The sequence below is a fragment of the Alosa sapidissima genome, chromosome 8, assembly GCF_018492685.1.
Source record: "Alosa sapidissima isolate fAloSap1 chromosome 8, fAloSap1.pri, whole genome shotgun sequence".
NCBI classification, from domain to species: Eukaryota; Metazoa; Chordata; class Actinopteri; order Clupeiformes; family Clupeidae; genus Alosa; species Alosa sapidissima.
In genome coordinates, this window is record NC_055964.1 from 10,685,497 (window position 1) to 10,707,054 (window position 21,558).

The 21,558-nt window shown below is 46.5% G+C and overlaps 1 protein-coding gene across 1 annotated transcript in view; it reads left to right on the forward strand.

Moving 5' to 3' along the window:
- Positions 1–21,558, forward strand: part of tmem8b (transmembrane protein 8B) — a 117,714-nt gene that overhangs the window by 30,526 nt on the left and 65,630 nt on the right. The window contains exons 2-3 of the mRNA XM_042100107.1: positions 11,537–11,726; positions 18,458–18,665. Of these exons, the coding sequence (XP_041956041.1) occupies positions 11,537–11,726; positions 18,458–18,665 (398 nt within the window). The remainder of the gene's footprint in view (positions 1–11,536; positions 11,727–18,457; positions 18,666–21,558) is intronic.

Genomic DNA, 21,558 nt, shown 5'->3' on the forward strand with positions numbered 1-21,558 from the left:
AAAACAAATTGGGCCACTGTACACAATCTGTAAACCTAGATGATAGGTTAATTAACTGTAATGCTTAATAATCTGTGATGTTTGCTTATGTCTACACACATTTCAAACCTCCTTTTACTCTACTGTGGTTACTAAGGTTATGTTTAAGATACATGACATGACTAAATGCGTACGGTACTATGGAGTTTCTCTGAACATTTGTTAATATCTCTGGCCATAGTCCTGGATCCTCTAGGAAAAAACACATTCTAGTTCCTCTTCTGTCATGTCCTCACTGTGCTCAGAGCAGCCATGCTCCATGCTCTCTTCACTTACATCATCCTCAATCACATCTTCTTTATCATCTTTCTCTATATGAAAGATGCATTTGATATTTGCCTCTTATCCCAATTATAGCATAACATAATAAAACACACTAAGATGACCTTTCAGTCAAAATGGCTAAACATGGTTTGCTTTAATTTTAAACTACAAAAGCTCACCTTGTCTCAAATCCACAGAGGAGGATGAGGTCTGTTGCTACTCAACTCTTTGATGTGACAGTTTCTGAAACTGAGGGCCATGTGTTTCACAATGTTAAGATCTGCTTTATAAATCCAATATACGTAGCTATTTAGCCAATACACTAACTTTAAATTTCATCTGACATTTATTATGAAATTTTATTATACAGGTAAAATAAAATATATTCAAGACTTTTCAAGGGCCCTCTCTCCCCTTGGGACCTAGTAATCAGCACTGGTTTTACCCCCAGTCCAGCGCCCCTGTGTATGTATATATTTGTCAGAATACTTGTCTTTGTATTCAAATCATACTAATAGTCCATCACTGTACTGAAAGACAATCAACAGAAAATGTAAGGACAGTCAGCTAGTTATTCACAGTTTTCACTCTTTTTCCCAGTATAGGATGAATATGTCTCTGTAAGTCTTACCTGGCTCTCTGTGTAAAGGTATACCCTTTACCTCCTGGAACCGACCTGTCATGGATTAACATATACATGCCCTATAGTTTTATATCAGACTGGATGTTTCATCATAGCCCCCCCATAACTTCCCCAATGGCAGAAGTAATGTAAGGAACTCACAATGCAGACCAGGCCAACCTGTGAGGAGCCTGTAGAGAGTCATAATGGCTCTGATTGACATCTCTCTCCACACGGTCCAACTGCCAGAGCTCTTTGTTTTACGCCATCACACTTTCGTTTTCCTCTCAACTGGGAGTAGTTATGGCAAGGCGGCCAGGCCTGACTCAGCTGATTGATTGTGTGTGTGTGTCTTTTGAGTGCAGGAGATCCTGACATCTCCAACATGCAATTAAACATAGAGGTGGCCATTACTTTTGATTGCTGCCGTCTCATCTTGACTTTTCACCCTCTTCTCTTTTTCTTTCTTTCTTTCATTCTTTCTTTCTCTTTCTTTCTTTCTTTCTTTCTTTCTTTCTTTCTTTCTCTCTCTCTTCATCTCCTGGCAGGCTGGCGGTGACATTTCACGAGTCATATTTTAAAAGGGCCTTGTGTCAGCCACCCGCTTTGCATCGGTGCGTTATTAAAACAGCACAGCGCCACGTAAGAAGAAGCAGGAGAGCAGTGTGTCTTCCCGTGTCAGTCCAGATGAGATGGGTGGCTGCTATGTGTGTGTGTGTGTGTGTGTGCGTGTATGTGTGTGTGTATATTGGGGGAGTTGTAAGTGAAGTGCATTTGCGTCAAGGCTGAACTGGAAGGGCAAGTGACAGGAGATAAGTATGCTGCTTCGTTTGCTCGCTTGCGTGCTGTGGGTCTTTGTAGAGGCTGTGGGCCTGATGCTTTTAGTGCCACGGACAACCAGGAAAATGCTTTATCGGGAGGCAGTGGTGGAGAGAACCCCCATGGCCCAGCCTCTCACCCAGTATCAATTATGCACCAGACTGCAGTGGAGGACCAGAGTTGTCTCTGGTTATTTATGCATGGATGGCGTTGTCTGTGTCAGGACCCATGTGTATTATTGCCCAACACAGAGATGAATTGTGCAGGGCTGAACCTGACAATATCACCTCACATCCCAACACCAGCCCCACAACTGTGGTTACAACGATGGGAAGGACGATTTCACATTTATGCACTTTTCTTGTAGGATTTTCTTTTAAGAAGACACAGTTGTCAAGAATGGCCTGTGTAAATACTGTAGCATATGGTCTGATACATAGAATGTCGATCAGCCTGGTCTATGTTTAGTTTTGCCTTTATGATGACAGAGACGTTACACTCCTCGAGGCGAGGCTTCTGATCCAGTCCCCACAAATCTATCTCCTCACTCCCCCCGCCACCAACTACCACCATCACCTTCGACTAACTCCACGCTTCTCCTCCCAATCTTGGCTGCCATCTCCTGTGTGAGTGGGCGCAAGCTAACCCCCCCTCCTCCCACCACCTCCACCTCACCTTGACACCTGTCCTTCCGCGGCCAGAAGGTGCCAGCTAGAATCCAACTCACGCTCGCGGCTCGCTCCACTGCTGTTCCCATGGAGATGGCATTCTGTTCCGCCTGCTCTCGGAGAATCTCCGTCTCCCTGCTGTGTCGCATGAGCAGGCCCCCACTCAGCACGCCGGGAGTCGGACTCTCCAGAGTCTCTCAGCTTGCTAGAGTAAACGTAGAAGAATGTGCGACCGCCGTCAGCATCGCAGCGGGCCAATAATCCAACGCACAGAACAGTGCCAGTAGAGTGGCAGGCAAGAGCACATGTCCTCATTGTGTGGCATATATTATAGATGCACCGTTGCCTTACCAGGGAAATCAATGGAAAATACTTTCGCTGAAGAGCACAGGTAGTTTAATAATGGATTGATGTGCAAAGAAGTGATGGTATTCTGGAGCCAGGCAGCAGTAGGAAGAATGGAGCCATCCAGCTGAAGCTGAATGAGACCGCCAAGCTGTTTTTATTTCAGTGCCCAGACTCCATTTGTGACTGGAGAGCAGCTTATTAATGCTATTCTCCTCTGCCATGTCTTGGAAGTCCTGCACCAAACACCCCTTCCCGCACCCCCTTCCCGCTGAAGCTGACAGGCCACATTGATCTTTTTTTTCTTGTGCGTCGACGGGGTCTCTCTCGGCCCGCACCTCGCCTGACCTCCCTCCCCATTACTAAGCACCGCTCATTTCAGCAGTCCTGTCAGCCTCCATCAGAGCAACGCTGGGCTACGCCACACCACGCCGTGCCGTGCGCTTGGGCCCGTACGTGTGCTGGGTACCGTTTTTGGCTCTTACCCCCGGACGCGCCTGATGAAACACGCGCACAAATTCTCTCCGTTTTTTTCTCTCACCGAGAGATGTATTTTCATTCCATCTGTTCTTTCTTCCTCCACCTGTCTTCGGCTCTGTTCTTCTCTCTCTTTCTACGCATTCCTCTGTAGCCACTCGGGGAGGCATGACCAGGTAATGATGATGGGGAGGCAGGCAGGCAGGCGGTACTCCACCTGGCTCTTGCTGTTGTGGCCTGCGTGAATGCTGAGTTTGAAGGCAGTAATCCAGGGATCAAAGGATTTAGTGTAAACCTGGTGGATGAATGGCGAACTCTCGGATTGAACCATCTCTCAGCCCTGAACTCCTGCTGGGGGACGTGTGTGTGTGTGTGTGTGTGTCAGGGCATTAGGGTGGTTACCTGCCCACAGAGCTCACCACTGCCAACAGGAGAGACGCTCCAGTCCTTCCTCCTATTGGCAGTCAGACCCTGGGCTCCAAGTGTCCATGGAATTGTGGAGTTGTAACGCCTTGCCCCCCGGTGCCTGGTGCAAGCGTTCACACACAAGTGTGTGTTTGCATGCATACTGTATGTATGAAAACTCAGGCACAATAGCTCCTGGAGGGCTCTTCAAAGCACAACAGTATTATTCCTCATGCAAATGCAGAATCCCTGACAGAAATACACAGGTGTGTGCACATTAAAATACATTCAATAGACTGTACACAGATACATATATTCAACACCTATTACCCTGTTACCCTTACATACATTGCATACACATGCACATAACCTTATGCAAATGCAATACATTGAAAAATAAATATATTCAGGCCTATGTTCATACACTCACACACATACACACTCACACACACATACTCTCTCACAGCAACACAGCAAAAGCAATACTTGAAAACCAGCAGGTGTGAAAGTATCAACATTCATTCTCTCAGAATGCAAATGTGGTTGATGGAGGCTAGTTGAAAGTGCCTCTTTTACTGTCCAATCAGCTCAATAGTGCTTGTGCTACCCACTGGTCACCCATGCGCTGCATGCATGAATTAGTCACTTCCTCTCTCTCCTTTGCCGTCTTCACTCTTTCCCTCTTACTTTCTCTTTCCCTCTCTTCTCTCTCATTCTCTCTGTCAAATTCACTTTATTTGCTATTTTTTGTCTTATTTCTTCTCACCCACCCTCTTAGCTTTTCCTGATCTACCACCTCCCCCTCTCTTCCTCTCACACTTTCTTTCTGTCTTTTTTTCCTTTCTGTCTTTCTTTCTCTCTCCCATCATGCTAAATTGGTGCTGTGGCTAAAAGCAAAGCACGAGAGACCCTGAGTGGGGTGGGTCACCTTTCCCCCCCAGACAAGTGATCCAATAGTAATTCTATAACGCACGCGTCACACACCATCTCGTCATCCTCAGGCAGCTGAGCCATTTCCATCTGGAGACACAAGGGGCACTGTGTGTGCGTGTGTGTGTGTGTGTGTGTGTGTGTGTGGTGGGGTACCCATGATAAGGGGGGAAAGGAGAACAAACTGAAAAAAAGAACATGGCCCAGGGCAAGGCAAACAAAGCAGCAAGTGTATCAGCTTTGCTTTGTGTCTGTCCCACTGGTTAATGCCCTGAGCTCATATTTAGGAAGGATTTATGGTGTTTAGCTTCCAATGGACTTTGGAGACCTCTGCTTGGGTTGTTCTGTGTGTTTTTGTGTGAATGTGTGAGTTTGTGCATGGGAGTGCGCTTGTGTTTGTGCTTTTGTACAATTTTGTTAACTCCTTTGGCGTCCTTTGCTCCTACAGTAGGTGTTTTTTGTTTTTGTTTGTTTTATCAATCAGTGTGTCTAGAGGTCTACATGGATTCTGAATGGGGAGTGCCTTTTGAATGGAAATCTGTGATGCGTTGAAGCTTACTCCTACTCCCTTATGCTCTTTCTCTCTCTCTCTCTGATTTGTGCTTTCTTCCTCTCTTGGATGAATTCCCAGCACAGTGTCGCAAGCTGCAGTTTTGAGGATTTCGCTTGCTTTTCCAGGCAGCTCTCCAAACCCCATAGAAATCCTCCCCGCAAAATAATGCAGCGCTGTCTCACCTTCTATTGTCCTGGCCGAGTAATCCATGCTAATGCACAGGATATTACCCCGGTAACTCGGCGAATTGTCAGAGAGCAGGCATGACTTGAAACATCTGTTTTATTCATCATATTCACACAAACAAAACAAAAAAATGCCTAGCATGGGCTAATGTCTAGCTTCGAGGAATTAAATAAGATTACACAGAAATAGTGATAGGGAGAGGGAGAGAGAGAGAGAGAGTAGCAATGGATGCATGAATCAGACTGAGCTCTGACTATTTTTTTACTCGGCCAGTCAGAGCCAACAGGATAGTGCAGCTAGAAAGCCACCTACAGCCAAGCCGAGTGGGCCGGTGAGCACCCAGTACCAATGCCCTGGCTCCACCCACACACACACCTAGAGAGCGAGAGTGAGAGAGAGCAAGAGGGATTCACGCAGCCACATACATGCACGCACGCACACACACGCGCCCACTCACACTCACACACACACACACACACACACACACACACGCTCTCTCTCACTCCCTACTATGATGGCTGATTCAAGACAAGGCAGAAAAGAAAAAAAACGTGTCCAACATCACCATCACAAACGTCACCATGAGCTTCTGCTACATTAAAGACAGAGCAGGGAGAAAGCAGAGGAGGATACGTCATCAATAATTGATTTGCCATCAATTTAAGGAGCCACCACATGACTCCCGATGGAAGAGAAGAAAGAAAAAAAAAAACAGTGCTATCCATTTTTATGGCATTTCAATCTGAGGCTTCAAATTCAGAGGAGGAAAAGAAGTGAGGGAGTGGGGGGGGGGGGGGGGCTCTGGTATTGAGCCGCAGTAAACTTTGTTGCGTGCAAGATATTGACATGAAATGTAATAAAAAGCTGGTGATTTATCGCTCTGGCGGTCCATTGAGAGAAGGCTGTCGTTGAGATAAAGCTGGGGGCAGGCAGAGAGAATAGAGATGTGAATAGCCTTGCCTTGGTGGAAGGGGACGATGGAGGAGAGCACGAGAGGAGGAGGAGTAGGAGTGGAGCGGAGCGGGGGGGTGTAGATGAAGGACAGACTCGTTTGTCTTCTCTCTCTGGATTAATAAACACTCCTGCTCTCTAGTCTGATTTAAACCATTTTCCTCTACAGATACAGAAAGACTAAATAGACCATTAGGAGGGCTGGTAAATGGTAGCTTCTCAGTCCACTAGAGAGCACCCATCAGACACATGAAAGAGAGAAAAGCACCTTGTGTGTTGCTCATGTTATGGTTACCTGGCTCTCTTAGCTTTTCACTGTTTCTACACAATGCTTTTATTGTGCAGTATTTCTATTGAATGGTACTATACAGTAATATAACTGCAAGCAGCAATGTGGGGGCCAAGCAGTGCACTATAGCAGGAATGGCGTTGGCATGAGCAAGCACTCACAGCAAGTTTGATTGCAATTGGAAAAAGAATGGCTGAGAAATAAGCTCATTTACACCAGTAAATGGTGTAAATGAGAATTACACCAATGTCCTGGACCTAGAATTACACCAATGTCCTTGTGCGTTCTCACAATCAGCTACCATGTCCCTGGACTTTATACACCAAAGAGTTGCTGAGATGTGAGCTCAATTTGTCTATTACAGCACCCCTAGAGGCCAAATGAGACCATTTTCCTTGCATGTCCTCACAATGATCACTTTGGCTCTGTATCATCACTTTGGCTCTGTATTAAGTTTGGACTTCATACATCAAAGCGTTGCTGAGATACAAGCTCACTTCCTGTATTGCAGCGCCCCCTATAGAGGCCAAATGATGCCAATTTCCTATTGAGTCATCACAATCAGATACCAAGTCTCTCTACCAAGTTTGGACTTCATACATCAAAGTGTTGCTGAGATACGAGTTCACTTCCTGTATTGCAGCGCCCCCCTATAGAGGCCAAATGATGCCAATTTCCTAGTGTGTCAGATACCAAGTCCCTGTACCAAGTTTGGACTTCATACATTAAAGCGTAGCCGAGATGTTAGCCCACTTCCTGTTAGGCGGCATCATAGCCATTTGTGATTGGCTGTCACAGGCAAATAAACTTGAAATTAAAAAAAAATCATAAGTATCGTTTGTGCGGCTCGGTAAGAAGATCATCTCCGCCAAGTTCCTTGAAAATTGGATGAAATTTGTAACCGTGAAACTTTTCGTAGAGTTTGTATTAAATCCAATATGGCGGAGATCCAATATGGCGGAAAGTGACGGGATAGGGGTCGATGAACTCGGGATGGTCCAAGGATTCAGCTTCGCTACTTGGCCCCCAATAAGAGTTGAGCTGTGGTGTTCTTGCACCGTGTGCTACAATCAGGCTTGGAATTTCACCATTCTGGGGGCAAGGCCACTTGGCCTTCAGTTGGGCATATTTGGTGGGGGGCACAAAGGCCACATGTCAGGGCACCAAGGCCAAAATAAACTATACAGTAATAGGCTATAAAAATGATCAAAGTTTTATTTAGCCTATTCACTGCAGTAGACCTGCATCACTGTATGAAACATTACAAAAACATGAAACATGACATATTACATAGAACTGTAAATCATCTGATCATCTAATATTTACAGGTATCTAGGCTATATATAACATTTATTTTATATTTGGCCTGTTATAAAATCATGTAGGCCTATTGAACAATTTAACCACAGCTCAGCTTTAAGAAACTCAAATAGCCTAGATGCATGCTTAGCATTTTGTGCTCATTAGGCTAAGGCTACTTTCACAAACTCAGTCAGCTGTCCTCTGATTTACCAATATCTAGGCGATATTTGTAACATTTGTTTTGTATTTGGTTATGAAATCATGTGGAACAATTTAAACACATAGTAAAACTTAAAGCCCAAATTTGGAGACATCCATGCATGTCGAAATTTACTGCAAATTCAAAACTGGATTACTCTGGAACGGCTAACTGTACAGGGGACTGCTTACACCTTTGTGTTCAGTAAGGTATGCTGTTTATTCTGATATTGGTTTGTTGTGTGTTAAAAGAAGGGTTCGTGAAGTATTCCACCGAGATGAATGGGTTGGGAGATCATGGGACGCAAAACCTTCAGTAGAATGTATGATTAAATTGAATTATATTATTTACTTTTCTCGCGAACCGTTCAACTATCGGGTAACATCGTTTAAAAGCTGAGAAAAAGCTCTTTCATGTGATACTTGTGATGTCTGTGTGATGAATAGGCTACTTCGCGAGTAGTTCAACTGAGATGAATGGGTGAATTTGGACGCACTTTCTTTCTTGTGCTGTCACTGTCTCCACTGCGTAAAAGACTAAATTAATTTGCGCTGTGAATGCTAAGATTATTTTGACAGGCCACAGGCTAAATAAAAATCGCTATTGGTTGGATGCAAAGCATAATATTGAAATTAGGGGGCACCAAGGCCACCGTGGCCTGTAAACCTCTGATTTTCAAAGGGGCCTCAAGGCCAACGCAAGAGCGCCGTGAAATTCCTACCCTGGCTACAATACAGGCCGAAGGAGATGTTAACCAAAGTCAGGGGTGAGGCAGAGCTAAGAGAAGGTTATCTGTTTTGGAGATATTCCTAATTAATGTGTCCTCTGGCAGTGTCATCAGATACATTGAAAAGATGTAGCCTGTTCCACCTCTGAAAACCACTTTTAGCCACAGCAGCCAATTGAATCTTTAACCAAGATCAAGCCAAGCATTGGCTCCAGCTACATTTTGAAAATGCATGGAATGCTAGAGATGCTCTGTAAAGATAGTGTTTGAAGGGGATATTTTGATTACATAATTAAACTGATAAGAAGATATATTACTATGGGAGAATCTTTGAAGTAGAGGACTGTGGATAGAGAGGTCTTGTCAACCAGCCTGACAGACTGGAGGTTTTGTACAGTCACTTCTAGGAGACAGACAGCACTCCACTGACTGCGCCAATGACTGATATGTGAATTGATTCCCTGCCAGTTAGAAATAAGAAGCACACCTTCAAACACCCTGCAACATGCTCATAAGCCAGTGATGGTTGTTGTGAATGATGTGTTAGTTTAGCATGATCTGTCTATTTCTCATGTATAATTCCTTTGATCCATGTGTTGGCAAACACCATGGACCAGCTACAGTGTGATGCAAATGAGTAGGAGTGCAGTTACACTGCGGATCGCCAATGTTATTCCACTGGAATAGAGCCACAATATCCTTCAAAGACAGGTGACACACATCGCTAATACTGGGGCTTTGGGCCGTGATCACATATTGCAGGAAGTCCTTGTGAGAGACAGCAGGAGAGAGAGAGAAGAGAGAGAGAGAGAAAGAAAGAAAGAAAGAAAGAAAGAAAGAAAGAATGAAAGAGAGAGAGAGAGAGAGAGAGAGAGAGAGAGGCGGGATGCGATGAGCCATGGCTGTCATGCACTAACGGATGACGAACCTACCGGCTTCATACCTCTGAGAGTCCATCAGCTTAATAAAAGTGTCAACCCGTCTGATTTGTTATGTCTGTAAATAAAGAAGCGGAAAGGAGGAGACGCGGAGAGGAAAAAAAAGGGAGTGAATGTGTGTGTGTGTGTGTGTGTGTGTGTGTGATGCATGCGCGTGTGTGTACAGGCCACGTGCTCTGCTGAGATGCCGATGTTGTCCCTCTGCAGTGCTGTCGTCTCCACCAAAAATCCTCCACCTGTGTCCCCCCATGTATTTCAATGGCCTGCAGCTCACTGCACACAGTGCATGTGGATGTCGGATGTCACAAACCAGGGCTGCCAAGGGTGTGTCAAATCCCTGGGCCTGAAGGTGCCGGATGGGGCATATTTATTTGGATGGCTCCAGCCTGATCTCATCCTATGGTCCTCTCTTGAGTGCCTCTGTGTGAGACTCTCCATCAAAAAACAAGAGAGAGAGAGAGGGAGAGAAGAGGTGGTTGTTGGTGTGAGAGTGGTGAGGGGAAGAGTGGAAATATGGGCAGAAAGTGTTGGATGGAGCGAAATCGGGGGTGCGGCAGCTGGCGCTGTTCCAGAAGCCTCTTGGCCAGAGAGCTCTTAGCCATCTTAGCCCTGGCCCAACAGCCCCCCTGAGGAGGCTTCGGCTGGATAAATGCAGTTCTGGCCAATTAAACTCCCCCTGTTCCCAGTCGCTGCCCATGCTTTAGGGTGTGTCTCTGAGGAGATGGGCAGAGAAGGTTAAAACCTTGGAGCGAATGCAAAACTGGAGGTTTCTCTCGTCCTTCCTCTCCCTTTTGCCTTTCTTTTGAAAAGAGAGAGTGAGGCAGGCATGAAAAGGAATCGCTCCTTTTTTTCTGAGGGACACAGAGAAGCGGGCGCGGATTAATAAGACAGAACAGAGAAAAATAGACAACCATATGGCAGATTACAGCAGGGCATATATTTACACACTTCCACCCTCATCCTCCACGGAGCTGTTGAAATGAAGAACGACACTTGGAGGATGCACTGAGGCAAAAAGAAGAGAGACAGACAAAGAAATTGAGTAAAGATGGGAGAAAGACAAAAAAGAGACAGGAGAGAGGGAGAGAGAGAGGGGGAGAGAGAGAGAGAGAGAGAGGGGGAGAGAGAGAGAGAGAGAGGGGGGAGAGAGAGAGAGAGAGGGTGAGAGAGAGAGAGAGAGTAAGGGGGGTAGGGAAAAGGTGAAGGGGCCAGCTATTTTTCATCCATTTCAGACACAGGGCTCTCAAGTGCTAACCAACTGACTGTGAAGCTTCCAGGACCCCCAGCGGAAAAGACCACTCATTAGTAATAGTTGCCTTTTGCCCTTGGGAGGCAAATTGCAAGCGATTGCACCTGTGCGTCGCTGAACATGCAAGGGGAACCCATGAATATCATAAAAGCGCCTGGGCGGGAGAGCATAAATGTTTCTCCCCCCTCACAAATCACGCCACGACCGCAAGCTATTAGGTGCGCTGACGATCGGCACATAGGAAGCCACGGCTCATTACGGCAGATTGCAAATGTCATTTCTTGCGTCTCCTCCCCGGGACAGTTGTGAAGTATGGCGGCAAAATTAATTCTGGATAGAGCCTAGATTTGAGTGGAAGCCAAGCAAGCCTGACCTAGATCATCTGTGATTAAATCATCGGTAAAGGTCCTGCGTAGAAGGTCACTCAAACTGCATTAAGACCGATCTATGCAGCCCACCCTTCCTCCCTTCATTCTTTGACTACCCTCCACTTTCCTCAACCCCCTCCCCTTCCATCGAAGGAATAAAAGTCATCCTTCATCGCACTAATTTTCTCCTTGTTCCATTCCGCAGATTGCCTCTTCGTGACTGATTATTTCACCAGGACACCGCGCAAGCTGAACGCCTTCCGCTCCTTCGCCAGTGTGGAGCTGTTCCACTTCAACGTGCCTGAGGACACCGTGGTGGCCGTCTGGAACCTCATTACCTTCAAGGAGCAAGGGGGCACGTTCGGAGACAGCTGTCCTGACCGCAATGTGACTGTGTAAGCACCCCAAAGCCCCCCCATACAGGAATATGACAGTAGAGAGAAGAGGGCGAAGAGCTGTAGAGTCAGTCGCTATTTTCTTGATGCTGTTTTGTTGTTGTTTTTTTAACAATAGAGCGAGTGCCATTAGTTTGGGTGGTGCTCGATCAAAGTCTCTTTAACAAAAGACTCTCAACAGTGTCTGGCCATGCAGTGTTGACACTATGCTAGCGGCTAATGAGCATCATGACATTTCGGAGAGGCGTGAAGTTCCCAGCTGTTATAAGAGGATGGGCATTCTCAGAGGCCCTGCCATGAAAGACCAGAAACCCTGTTATAATGCCTTCACCATGCACTGACTGGGCACAGGAACCTTTTTTATTACTTCAAAGCAGAAACACAGTGACAACTTCATATCTCACTGGCAACTTCCAGACTCTCTTACACTTCTGCACTATGTAAAGACATAGAGTGTAGTGTAGCGTTATCCTATCTAGACAGACAGTCTCTTGGTGTGAATAGAATACATTACACACTTCCCAGCTATCAGTGCCAACTTTAAACCATCTTCGGTTTTGAATGTTTTACTGTGCATGTCCTCACTGTGCATGTGCAATCCCCGACCACCACCCACCAACCCCTCGGGGTTATTAAAATGCATAAAAGCTTTAGCTTGGTGCCAGATCGCAGTAGTCCCTGCATACGCATCGCTGCCATTAAATTTCCATCAGACAGGCAACCTTGTGCACGCACCTCCCTTATTAGGCAGTGCCATAAAGCTGGAGGGAAGTAATGTATATTTGTCTCCTACGTTTGCAGCCAGATATACATTGTGTGTGTGGCTGTTTCCTTGAAGTAGTGGGCGATGGTGTATAGAGAAATGCCTCTGTGATTTGTGCGGTGCCAGTGATGTGTGTGTTGCGAACATCAGAGTCACCGCTCCTGTCTGTCCACACTCATTTGTTTATTTGCTGTGCTTGGGATGACCTTAAGATGGAGGCATCATTGGTTTTTATGCCACTGCGTTTTATACAACACAACAAAGAGCGCTGTCTGCCAAATGCAGACTTGCTTTGCAGTGGAGCATTTCTTCAGTGGTATGCAGGCACCCAAGTCGGAGTGTTTTATCACCATGTTGTCAGGAGGGGAGAACAAGAAACAAACAGCACATCTTCCACCCTGGGCCCCTCCAGGGAAAATTATATTTGGAAGTGGTATATTACTATTCAAGTTTTCGGGAGGTAACTTTTGCCCGAAGTGTCAAGTAAAAAACTCAAAGGAAATATGTGAGCCGCGATAATTACAGCTTGTTCTCACATGTCAGAGCCGCCCGTAGAGTAATGAAAAAATGCGTCTCCAGTGTTTAGAGTGAAGAGAACAAATGACCTGCCTACAGTTGGAATATTGCAAAGCACTCAAGCTCACCTCCCTAAGGCAGAGACAGCTATTGGTTTCTGCGTCAGGCTGGCATTGACGCCGCCTTGGCTTTGGTAGATTTCATATTGAATCTAATACGGAAACTTCCCCTATCAGTATTTATACTGTAGTATCTTTCTTATATTAACAGTAGTAGTATCCATCAGGAGGGCCATAATAAATGGAAGCTGCATAAAAATGTTGATTAAAAGTAAACAAACTAAAAAATGCATGCATGCAAAATGTAATCTGTTGAGTTGAAGCTGCAATTGAGGATAGCAGGCCCTGGAAACAGAACTGCAGTGGAACGTTCCGGGTTGAGTCATGGTGGGGGTGGGGGGGGCTAGGCTAAGACAGCTATAGATTCTGCAGTGGGAACGAAACTCAATGTTTCCTCGTCTTCATGGAAAACAGAAGTGGAACAGAGCGGAACGCTAAGCCGCTAATGAAAGGGGGCTCAGAAGGGGGTCCCTGGCAGATCACCCTCCTCTCTAAACCCCTCCACCCCCTACAGCCACCACCACAACACCCACCCCTGCCACCACTCTCTGCCTTCATCATCTGGGGAGAAAAAGAAGGCACATTGAAAGACAGAGGACGTGTGTGTGTGTGTGTGTGGGGGGGGGAGGGGGGGGGGGGTCAGGAGGTTTTTTTTTTTTTGGGGGGGGGGGGGGGGGGCACAGCGAGCAGGAATTCATTTAGATGATGCCACTGTCAGATAGGAGGCAGGGGGCGCCACAGTGAGAGCGTGATTATGAAAGTGACCGCGTGCGTGCTGGGGACGTAGATAGCACAGGGACGCTCGCTCTGGGGGTGGGGGTGGGGTTGTGTGACAGCCAAGGGCAGCGAGGGGGCCGACGGATAACAGTCATGCGCCACTGCGCCCACGGATCAATAGCGCACCGCTGGGCCAGCCATGACGATTATGCTCATTAGAGACAATACAAGCCAAGAAGCCAAACAGTTTTATCACTCCCAAGGTCTCAGCTAGAGACTCGCTTGAGTCAACAAGGCTCTGGGAGGGGGACGGGTAGAGAAAAGAGGGGAGGGGAGGGGGAGTCTGTTTTGGCTCTTGGATTAAACATACAATTTTAGGCACACAGGCAGGCACACAAACATGCGCTCTCACACACACACACCACACACACACACACACACACACACGCACGTGCACACACACACACACACACACACACACAAAATCCACAAACTCGTGCACACTTGCTGTGAATATTATGATTTTGAAGATTTAATCTGTAACAAAGAAAAACAAGATTATTTTTTTCTCTACATATTTCAAACAGATACTAGATAACTTCACAATCACAGAGGTGCAGAGAGGACTTAGTGGGCATAGTGAAAATGCCATGTTTATTTCAACAGCTTATTATTTCAAATATCCCATGTTGTCTCTCCCTCATTATGTCCACACAGGGACTGATTACAGGTACATTATGCGGTAGCCAAGATACCCAATTAGAAGCACAAACCCAGTCAAGCATTGTTCGTTTTGCTGGTCCGTTTGTTTGTTTAAAAAACATTCAAGGAAGAACAGCTTGTTGTCTAAAAGCATAAAAGTCTTTCATCTGTGCAATTATGGATCTCATGGAAAATAAACACATCATGATCATCAGAATGTAAGCAGTAGAAGCTAAAAAAATATGTCTGCATGAAAATATTTCTGATGGATTGAGCTTGGCACAGACCAATCACCATTAGAGCCTATCAGTTCACATGCACCACAGGGACAGAGTTGGCTCATGCCAATATGCGGTGACTTTAAAGTTGTTTTTCCATGATCAATGTTCCCCTCCTGTGCTTTGCCAAAGACACGAGTGGCAGGAGAAAATGTGATCTGCATTTTGTGTTGCTGCGAACTCTGTCTGCTGTCCATGGTGCTGAAAGGGAGTAGAGTCAAGCACTACTAACTGCGCTGCTGTTCGGGCCACATTCTGTGCATATGGGAGCTCATAGTGGAGTTATGAGGTTCCACAGATACAAGATGCTTGATGGAATTAACTCGGCAACACTCTGGCCTCATTAGTAGCCTCTTCCTGCCGCTGCAGCATTGAAGGGAAGGGAAATATGCGGCTAATCACAAACACTCACACATCGTCACTGGGGCTCAGGGTTTCGGAAATCTGACTCGGGGAGAATTAATGACTGGGTGCTATTTATATGCCTCTCAACCCACTCCCGAGCCCTCCCCTACTCCCCTCTTCACAGAGTCCAAAGGCTTAATGGGGTTTGACCTTTCTTGGTGTGGGCAGTGTGGCGATCTCATGGCGTGCTGATTTGATTATGGACATCTCCTCTTGCACTGGCTGGTCACTGAGAGAAAAAAAACAAGCCCCCTTGTGGAGCAGTAACGTTGCCTCGGTCAGACGGACATAAACTTAATGTGCTGTAACGTATATGGATGTGGCGCTAATTGGGTCATAACAGGCCAGTGCCTTCTGTGCCAAGGACAATGAGCCGAGAGGGGCCCATGTTTTGGAGTGCTGCTCACTGGGCCTGGCGTGGCCAAGCTGCGCCCCAGGGTGCTGGAGGCGAGGCCGCTCCGCTGGGCCAGAGCATGTGTGTGTGTGTGTGTGTGGCAGGGTGGAGTGCAGTGCGGGGGGCATCAAACTCCCCGGGAGACACGAGGGCTTAGCATAATGCAGACAGTAATGCCTTTTTACACTTGTTGAGTGGCCCTGGCCTGACATGCATGAAATGTATGCTGATCCCCTCCTCAACATCATCCCATCAATGACTGCCTGTGCGCCACCCCTGCCCCCCCCTCCACACACCCCCACCCCCACCCCCACCCCAATCCCATCCTCGCGCATCTCTCCCCTCTCGAGCGCAAATCTAAAATTAAAAAGAGCCTCAGCGTTCTCCTTGAGTTAAGTCCCTGGACAGTCTGCCGGGCTAAATTGGGCTTGGACCTGGGTGTATTTAGCATAATACATCACGTTTCCCTTCCCCCTGGCCTTGTGGCTGAAGGCTTGCTCAAAAGCAGCGGGGCGAGAGACCGCAACTAAAACCCCACTCCAGCTGGACGCATGGGTAGGGGGCAGCATCGGCAGACAGACAGACAGGCAGGCATACGGACAGCGTTGAATGGCGGAGCAGGGGGCCGGCTACCAGCATGGGTCCCTGACTCCTAATCAGGCCCGGTATGCACAGCTGGTGCCAGCCGCCCACTGGGACCTACAGGGGCCCTGGTCCAGGGCATGGCGCGGGCAGCCAGCATTTTAAAGAGAGCGGTTCAAAGCAACGGATGCCTCTTATTTGTCTGAGGCTCCTTTGGGGTTGATAGATATATGAGAGATTCAGCCATTTCCTTTGTAGAGATGCACTCACATACAGGTTGCTATAGTTTACCCCTTTCCATTTTTGAGATCGTTCAGCCTTCCTGTCTTAGGGCTGGCTGGGTAGTGATGGGGAGGAGGGGGGGAGGGAGAGAGAGAGAGAGAGAGAGAGCGAGAGCGAGAGAGCGACAGACAGACAGACAGACAGACAGAGAGAGAGAGAGAGAGAGAGAGAGAGAGAGAGAGAGAGACAGACAGACAGACAGACAGACAGACAGAGAGAGAGAGAGAGCGACAGACAGACAGAGAGAGAGAGAGAGAGAGAGAGGGCTAGAGAGGCACTCTCTCTTGCCAGCTCTGGTCTTATCAGTGGAGAGCGAGGCTCTTTGACCTGAGTGTGTTGACTTCCCAGCAGCTCCCCATGTTTTACGAGAAAGAGAGCCAGAGCTGCATCCATGCTGGGATGAAACGCCTCATCTGTGTGACATCCCAAGATACCCGAGTGTTGGTGTTGGTGTTGGTGGTGGTGGTAGTGGTGGTGGTGGTGGTGTGTGTGTGTGTGTGTGTGTGTGTGTGTGTGTGTGTGTGTGTGTGTGTGTGTGTGTGTGTGTTGTGGGTGGGGGTGGCAACTTGGAACAGGCACAGAGGGCAAAATGACTTTTCCACCCCCCTTTCCAATGCAGGGCCGCGCCATTCTTGAGTTTGAGTTATTACCTGTCAAAGCATCTGGGCCCCTCAGGTTAGTGTGGTCCTCCTACGGGATTGCTTGTCTCCCATTTTTTTTGTAGCTTCCTGAAAGAAAAGAAGAAAAAGATAAAAAAAAACCTGGCATATCAGTACAAGAGGGTACACTGTGAGATGGCTGGAGACAGATTACAGAAGCATCCGCTGATACGTTCCGGCTGATGGATTGACCAGTAGATGTGAGGGTAATGGAATGTGAATTAAAGTTCTTTTTTTCACCCCACCTTCACCCCACCACCCTTCCATTTACAGAGCATTTGTGGAACACTCTGATAGATACTCGGAAGTACTCGGAAGTACTTTTCCTTTAACATAAATCTGCCCAGGATATGCATCTAATAACACCTATGGTTATTACCTTCCCCCATGGAACATTAAGTCTTACCTAGCGTTAGGAAATGAATAAACTGAGGCTGAGGGTTTTTCTTCCCCTTTCCGTTTTCAGCTTCGGAAAAGACAAACTGCCATGGTCACAGAGCAGTACAGTGAGCAAAAATAATTGCCTTTAGCAAAGCTCTGTTGAAAGACTTCAAGACATGTTGATGTGTGTGGGAGCCTTGAAAACTGTCTCTCTACAATTGAATGGCAAAGGAAGGGTTGAGAATATATAAGGGAGAGCGAGAGCGAGAGCGAGAGAGAGAGAGAGAGAGAGAGAGAGAGAGAGAGAGAGAGAGAGAGAGAGAGAGAGAGAGAGAGAGAGAGAGATAAAGAGAGGGGATATATTATCAGTTTGAGCTTGTGTGATAGCAAATTATTTTTCTTTAAACACTGATGATTACAGATTACAAGAACATGACAAGAGCATTGCTTCAAATCAGTGTTTTTAAAATTTTCATACATCGACTGGTAATTTACCACTGCAGCATTTGTTTTGAATCTGCTGATGAATAATTTAGAGTTAGTCACAAACCCAATTTTCATTTCTCCTCTACAGAAAGAGAAGAAAGGAGAGGCAGAGCATTAGAATCTAAATTGATGGGAAGGGGCCTGCTGTAGGCTAAGCCTCTCTCTCTCTCTCTCTCTCTCTCTCATTCTCTCTCTCTCTCGTATATGAAATTAATTGTTGGGTATTTGTCGCCAGTTTGATTTATAGCATCTGTAATGACAAAAGCTAAGTCATGATTTCAGAGCACTCAAGCTTAAATGATGCTACACCGCGATGACCCGTGCCTCATTTTTCCTCGTCCCTTTCAAAAAGGCAATCCATCATCCCGGTTAACTTTACAAAGTTTTGAAGTACGTCAAGTGTAACTTTTATATTCACCGGTGTGTGCTTCCTTCCTGTTTTGTCAGTTACTTCCGATCTGGAGCGCCACCAGTGATAAACCCGCTACAGACAAGGTTCCCTCGTGACACCATCGTGCCCAGCTCCTTTGCAGTCACCCTGACGTGGACGCTGCCGAACCGCACCACGGGGGTCTTCAACGTGACCAGCCCTCTGCCTGGGGACTGGTTCTTGGCGGCCCATTTGCCGAAGGATGAAGGGAAGATCTCTGTCAAGGTAACTGTGCCTCCGTCTTGCTAAGTCAGCCTTTGTGACAACAGCACAAAGCCTTGTGCAATTTGCATGCACTGATGTGAAGATGTGCTTACAGTGCAGAGTGGAGGCCTGTACAGTGAACACTTCCTGTGTGATACGCATTTTAAATGAGTGCTCATTGGCAATTTATGCCAGCATTTATGAATACAACATTATTTTACATTTGACTACATCTGAAAATCTGAAACTAATAGCATGCAACTATGAAAAAGCCACAGAGGCATGTCTGTGTTGTTTTATTATCTAAAAGAATGATACAATTCAATGTATAAACTGCAAGTAAACGTATTAGGATGTCATTTCTGCAACATTGTGTTATATACAGTACAGCACCTCAAATAATTATCTCCTTTCACAGTTCAAAGGGAGACAAGTTCATTGTGCCGGTACTGCTAAAATGTTCCCATAATGAAATGTTGAATGGGAAATGATGTGTGAAAGTCTCATATGGGTATTGAAATGGCAGCGAGATGAGAGATACGGTATGGTGGCGCCTGTGCTACACCGAAGGCTGGGGGATTTGATAAGATGGAAAAGGTCACACTAAACTTTTCACTCTACCCAACCCCCAACCTCCTCACACACACACACACACACACTGAGGATCCTGAGACCTTTACATGTGTGAGACCCCATCTGAGTTGTTAAGAAATGGCGCGGACAATTTCTCCGGGGGGAAAATGGCGGCAGCGCGAAAGCATTTTGCTCTTGAAAGAATGCAATTACTTGGGTTGTTGCAGGGTCCCTCACGCATGGTGGGGTGTGTTTGAATTAAAAACCAGTCAGCAAGTGCAAAATTAAGCTTTAGTAAATGGGTTCAGGAGAGTGTACGCCAAGAAGGGATGAATACAGCAATGTATTCATAATTTCTCACAGAAAGAAAACATGGCAGTGGCAAATAGACAGAGCCAATGATATGTTTCAGGGAACACAAGTCCTGCTGGGAGCCCTATTGGGATTTTTCTCCCTCCAGTATAATCGCATGCAAATGTGCTTATAGTGCCTTCATTTTGCCTTCACAACTTGCCGTTTTGTACCATGTCCCACTGCACCATGAAATCTGCACACAACCAGTTTATGCGTTATCACATGTTTGCACAGAACGAAAAAAAAAATACATTATTAATTCAAACTCGGAGTTGATCGGTATTGTCTCCCCACACAGCGAGTGCTGGTACCGTGCAGCATGGCTCCGATAGTTTAGCGGCTGACTGCACCAGCAGTGCGACTAATAGAAGCATCGGTAGCTTTGTGACAATCTCGCCCACGCGTACACATCTCAGCAGGCAGTTCTATGCTTTTTGTCTTCCATCTCTCTCCATCTCTCTCCTTCTCTCTCTCTCTCTCTCTACCTCCCTCTGTCTCTTTCTCTGAGATTACAATCTTCTAGGGAGCGCCAGGCAGCCTGATTAGACCAACATCAAACCCTTGTTGTCCCATGTCGGTTCAGATGTTCCTCTCACCTCTAGCTTTCCCAAGCTCCCCACCCCAGCAGTCTTGCTCAATACAAACCAACACAGATCAAACAGTTAATCACAACGATAGAAATGTATCAAACAAGCCAACAAACCATAACAAGCGAAACCCACAAAAAGCAAAAAGCATCAATAACACAAACAAAAAAAGATTTTCAGTACTATTTTTTTTGTTTTGTTATCATAGCATTGCTTACTTCATGTCCTCTGGTGACGAATGGATACACTCTTGTTGACATAGACCACCTTGCCTCCATGCTGACTTTCTGCAATCATCCATGTTTTTCCACTTAGTCCTCACCATATTAAAACACCTCTGATTTCGGCCTCGGTTTGAGCACAGGGTGCAGTGCACCTCATGAAATCTTGATCGTGTTTGGGCTGGTTAATCCTACTGCATCGCTGTTAGCCGTGAGATAATTTAAGAGAGTGTGCAGAACACATGCTCTGTCAGGGAACATGTTTCATTCAATTCTCTGGGTGACTCATGTCTGTAAGGAAGAGTGCTTGGCTGGACTTGTGACCTGGAAAATCAACTCCACAGGCTTCAGATTTGCACCACCTGTTAAAAGTTCATGAGGTATTTATAAGTAGAACACTACAAATTGCTTTCCTTTCCATACTGTGCAGGATAAAAGCAAAATGCTTTATTCAAATGGTCCTACTATACACCTGTAGCCCACATGCAAAGGGATAAATGCAGCCTTTTACAATCTCCAGGAAAAAAAGAAAAGAAACACCCCCCCCTGAGTGTCTCTCTCCTGCTGACCCTGGCTGCTATGCCACCTCCCCCACATCCAATTAGATGCAGATTAGACAGAAGTGCAGTGGGGGTCGGCCTCGACCTTTCCCAAATTCAAGGAAGTGACAGCACCTGTGGATCACAGCGACTCCGTGGCTGTCCAAGCCTCTCCAAGGCTCTCCAAGTGGAAATAATTGGAGTGGGCCTGGATAGTGAGACAGCCAAGCCTACCCACCTCCCACAGCTGAAGAACAAATCGCTTATTTATTAATGTCTATTTGCCAATTGTGCTCCATGGCTGGCGTGGAATACAGAATCTGCCATGTTAGGGAGGGAGACTTAAACGAGGGAGCAGGTCATGACATTGTCGCCCTTCCCCCATCCTTGAGTCTCCAGGGAAGCTTGTCACAACTCAAGGAGACCTTGTACCCTCCAAACCCACGTAGCTTTGAAAGTGCCAAAGCCTTCCTTGAAAAATGATATTTGTGCTGGGAAATAAAGCAGTGCCACCATTTAAAGTGGCTGCAACCTTTTCAAAACCCAGCCAGACTCTGTTCCTCTCCTGTCAGGCTGTCACTGACTTGCCCCCCCCCCCCCCCCCCCCCCCTCTCTCTCCCTCCCTCCTCTCTCTCTCTCT